Source organism: Dasypus novemcinctus, chromosome 27 (genome assembly GCF_030445035.2).
Source record: "Dasypus novemcinctus isolate mDasNov1 chromosome 27, mDasNov1.1.hap2, whole genome shotgun sequence".
NCBI classification, from domain to species: domain Eukaryota; kingdom Metazoa; phylum Chordata; class Mammalia; order Cingulata; family Dasypodidae; genus Dasypus; species Dasypus novemcinctus.
The window spans coordinates 32,673,336-32,677,345 of NC_080699.1; the positions used below are offsets into that span (position 1 = coordinate 32,673,336).

At 44.5% G+C, this 4,010-nt stretch overlaps 1 protein-coding gene across 1 annotated transcript; it reads right to left on the minus strand.

The window, feature by feature from the left end:
• Positions 1–1,382: 1,382 nt before the first annotated feature.
• LOC101420595 (olfactory receptor 8D2) lies at positions 1,383–2,309 on the minus strand. Its single transcript, XM_012529302.3, has one exon. It carries the CDS (start codon positions 2,307–2,309, stop codon positions 1,383–1,385), a length of 927 nt encoding a protein of 308 aa, XP_012384756.3.
• Positions 2,310–4,010: the final 1,701 nt, after the last annotated feature.

Consider the following 4,010-nt stretch of genomic DNA (forward strand, 5'->3'; position numbering starts at 1 on the left):
CCCTAATCCTAGTTCTCTCACTTTCTCTCCCTTCCTTCTTTCCCTCTCCTCCCTCCACTTCCCCACTCTTTCCTTCAGGCACATTCATACACACACACACACACACACACAGTGCTATGCTCTGTCATACTTCTTGTGAGTTACTCTCATGTACATAAATATTATCACTCTAGAGATCGCAGTTTGCTATCCCTTCCTCTATGATACAGCTCAGTACAACTGAGGATGCCCCACACCCTTCCTTTCTTTTCAGCCATTTCCTAAATTCTCTCTTGTCTTTACTTGTTTGATCCCTTATGTTCTTCAGTGCTTTTTGCACCTTATCTCTGAAGTTTCCTAAAATTTTAAGAATGTAATTGGAAGCAGCTTCCTCTCCACTCTCTTCTGCTATTTTACTATTTCATAAATAGCAACTTCCTCAGAAATACACCCAAGTACCCCACAATTTATATAAAAGTTGTTCTTCATTATTAAGCACTATACCCCCATTGCTCCATCTCAATATCCTTAAGTCCCCTCCTCTCAAAAGGGTGAAAGACACTTCTTTTCCTTCCTTTCAGAAAATTTTTAAAAAGATTTATTTATTTCTCTCCCCTCCCCACCCCGCCACCCCGGTTGTCTGTTCTCTGTGCCTATTTGCTTTGTCTTCTTTGTCTGCTTCTGTTGTCAGCAGCATGGGAATCTGTGTTTCTTTTTGTTGCATCAGTTTGTTGTGTCAGCTCTCCGTGTGTGCAGCACCATTCCTGGGCAGGCCGCACTTTCTTTTGCACTGGGCGGCTCTCCTTACAGGGTGCACTCCCTGTGCGTGGGGCTCCCCTACGCTGGGGACACACCTGTAGGGCTCCCGTACGTGGGGGACACCCCTGCGTGGCACGGCACTCCCTGTGCCCATCAGCACTGCGCATGGCCCAGCTCCACATGGGTCAAGGAGGCCCGGGGTTTGAACCACGGACGTCCCATGTGGTAGACAGACACCCTAACCACTGGGCCAAGTCTGCCACCCCTTTCAGAAATTTTGATCCAATTAATATCATCCCTTCTCAAACACACCCCTTAAATCATTCTACTTTTCAGTGCATTTTCAAAATTAATATATTCAATATATTATTTTTCATGTTTACTTTCCTTCTCTTTACTAGCAAATCCTGTTTCTCTAGTACTTAGAATATTCCCAGAAATTACATTGCCTCTCAGAAATTCCTAGCGTTTGATAATCTCAAAAAATATCTCAAAAATTCTCAAGGATAAAAAAAATATACTTCTTTTATAAATAATGATGAATTCCGCTTGAAGAGAGAAAGAAAATTACACAGAGTCCCTGACAACAGTTTACTGGGTTTCTTTTGTCTTGCTGCGTAGGAGAATCCCCATCACCAGAAGGACTATATTCCCCCAACCACCTTCCTCAGTGCATTCTTCACATCCTTGTTCCTCAGGCTGTAGATCAGGGGATTCAGCATAGGGATCACTGTGGTGTAAAACACAGAGGACACCTTCTCCTGCTCCATATTATTGCTAGAAGGTGGCTTGAAGTACATGAATGTTATAGATCCAAAAAAGATTCCCACAGCCATGAGATGGGAACTGCAAGTGCCAAAGGCTTTCGATCGCCCCTCAGTGGAGCGAATACAGAGGATACTGGAGAGAATGAAAGCGTATGAGATGAGAACAGCCAGGGTAGGGGCTAAGGTATTAACTCCACCAATAATAAACAGCAGTATCTCATTGATGTGGGTACTAGAGCAAGAGAGAGCCAACAGGGGTAGAATATCACAAAAATAATGACTGATCATATGAGACCCACAGAAGGACAACACTGACATGAAGGTGGTATGGACTGTGGCTCCAAACAAACCCAGTGAATATACCACAGCCATCATTATGGAACAGACCCTGTGGGACATGATAATATTGTAAAGCAGGGGGCTACATATTGCAACATAGCGATCATATGCCATGGCTGTCAGAAGGTAGCCTTCTGCAATTACAAAAATAAGGAAGAAATAAAGCTGAGTTAGGCACTCCAGAAAGGAGATAATGTTCTTTTCTGACACAAAGTTCACCAGCATTTTAGGAGTAATGACAGAAGAGTAGCACAGATCAATGAATGACAAATGACTGAGAAAATAATACATTGGAGAGTGAAGTTGAGAACTGACAGCAATTAGGAGAATCATGCCCAGGTTCCCCACCACTGTGACTGCATATATTCCAAGGAACAGGAGGAAGAGAGGCACTTGCAGCTCTGGCCGTTTTGTTAACCCTTCAAGGATAAATACACTCATTAAAGAATGGTTTGAAGTGGCCATTTCTTGAAAGATCTTATCTGTAGGAAAGAAGAGAAAAAGGGATATTAGAGTTATTTTCTGCTTATGAAAGCAGAAGAATGTGCTTTGTCTCAGTTGATTTCATCCCTGATAGCCTCATCTGTCTTGTGACTCAATACTTTCCAGAGACCTGTTAAAACCTTAAGGACAAAGAGTGAGCACAGCCCAGAGCCTTGGTTCTAACCAGTATTGTCAAGTGTTCATCTTTAAGTCAGAGCCTCAGAGCCCTTCCATTTTATTCCTAGGTTTATGCCCCACACTTTGGAAGAAAGCACAAACCTTCCAGACTTAATTACTTTTTCTTCAATGCCATATAAAAGAAGACTGCTCATCTTTTTTCTCTAGGCATATGCCATTAGAATGCTCAGACTTGGTAATAAAGAAGAGATACAAAATGGCAGAGTAGGGAACAGGAGGCTGCCCTCTTCCTCCAGGAACTGTTGGAAGGTAGGCAGGTGTACCTGGCAAAAGGGACACGGTGGGACTACAGGGGCAATTGGAGAGAGTAACTAGAGAGGGGTGAGCCAGTTGGCCAGGGGAAAGGGAAACCATGGGAGATAGGGAAGGCAAGCCAGCATCCAGCCAGCTTAGGGATAGTGAGCTGGATAGTGAGATTTGGTTGGAAGACCAGTGCTCAGCTGGGTCCAAGAGTCAGGAAAGCCACTGGGTGATCAGGGGTCCATCCCAGTATGTTGCCCAGTGGGCTCTTGAAGTGGAGGGGCTTCAGGGCAAACATGTGTGGGGACTGGTACCCAGCTGGCTGATGAGGGATAGAGGAGTAGTGGGGAGGGGAAATAGGTTGGGTGAGCCAAATCTCAGCAGGTTCCAGGAAAAGGAAAGGTTCCAGGTGGCACTGAAGCAGCTCCAGGGAGAGGGGAGGGGGGAACTGATCAGGTGGACTGTCACATCCACTCGCCCTGGGAGAGAGCGGAACTAGGTCAGTGAGGAGGCAGGCTGACAGGTACATAATAGCCCAGGTGAGAGGGGAGGTGGAAGAAGCAACCAGCAAGCTGTTGATGCCCAACTGACCTGAGGGAAAGGGGAGTCCTGAGAGGCAAATGGTAAGCAGTCAGGTGCCCAACTGGCCTAAGGCAAAGGAGAGTCAGGGGAGGCAGTCTGTGGGCCTGAGGGACAAGACAGGGGGACAGGGAGAGGTAGCTGGTAAGCTGTCAGGTGCTCAACTGGTCAGAGAGAGACGGAAGTCAGAGAGGGATCCAGGGGGTTGTCAGGAACCCAGCTGGCTCCCTGTATCAAGGCAGGACAGTGGGCTGCAGGATGATTGATTGGTGAGCACTGGCAACCTGAGGTGTATGCTAGTGTCCTGAAAGGGAGACCTAATTTTTGTGAGGGTTTTTTCCTTTTGATTACTTTCTCCTTTTTTTTCCTTCCTTTTGTCTCTAATTGTCTTTTATTTCTTTCATTTTTCCATCTCTTTTTTCTTTCCTTCATTCTACCTTCTCTTGTTTAATCTTCATTTTCTTTATTATTTTACTGGTTTTTTATTTTATTTTTATTTCTTTTTTTTTCCCACCTGTTTCATTCCTTTTTATTTTGTGTGATTTTCACTTTTATTACTCTTTTCCTTGCTCTTTTATGGTTTCCTTCCATTGTTTTTATTATTCTTCTTATCCTTTCTTGCCTTTTTTATGGACTTAATATTTTTTCAGGGAAACACAGACAAGT

Bases quoted from the DNA above. Each gene is read 5' to 3' on its own strand.
- LOC101420595 (XM_012529302.3), bottom strand. From the start codon at position 2,309: ATGGCCACTTCAAACCATTCTTTAATGAGTGTATTTATCCTTGAAGGG.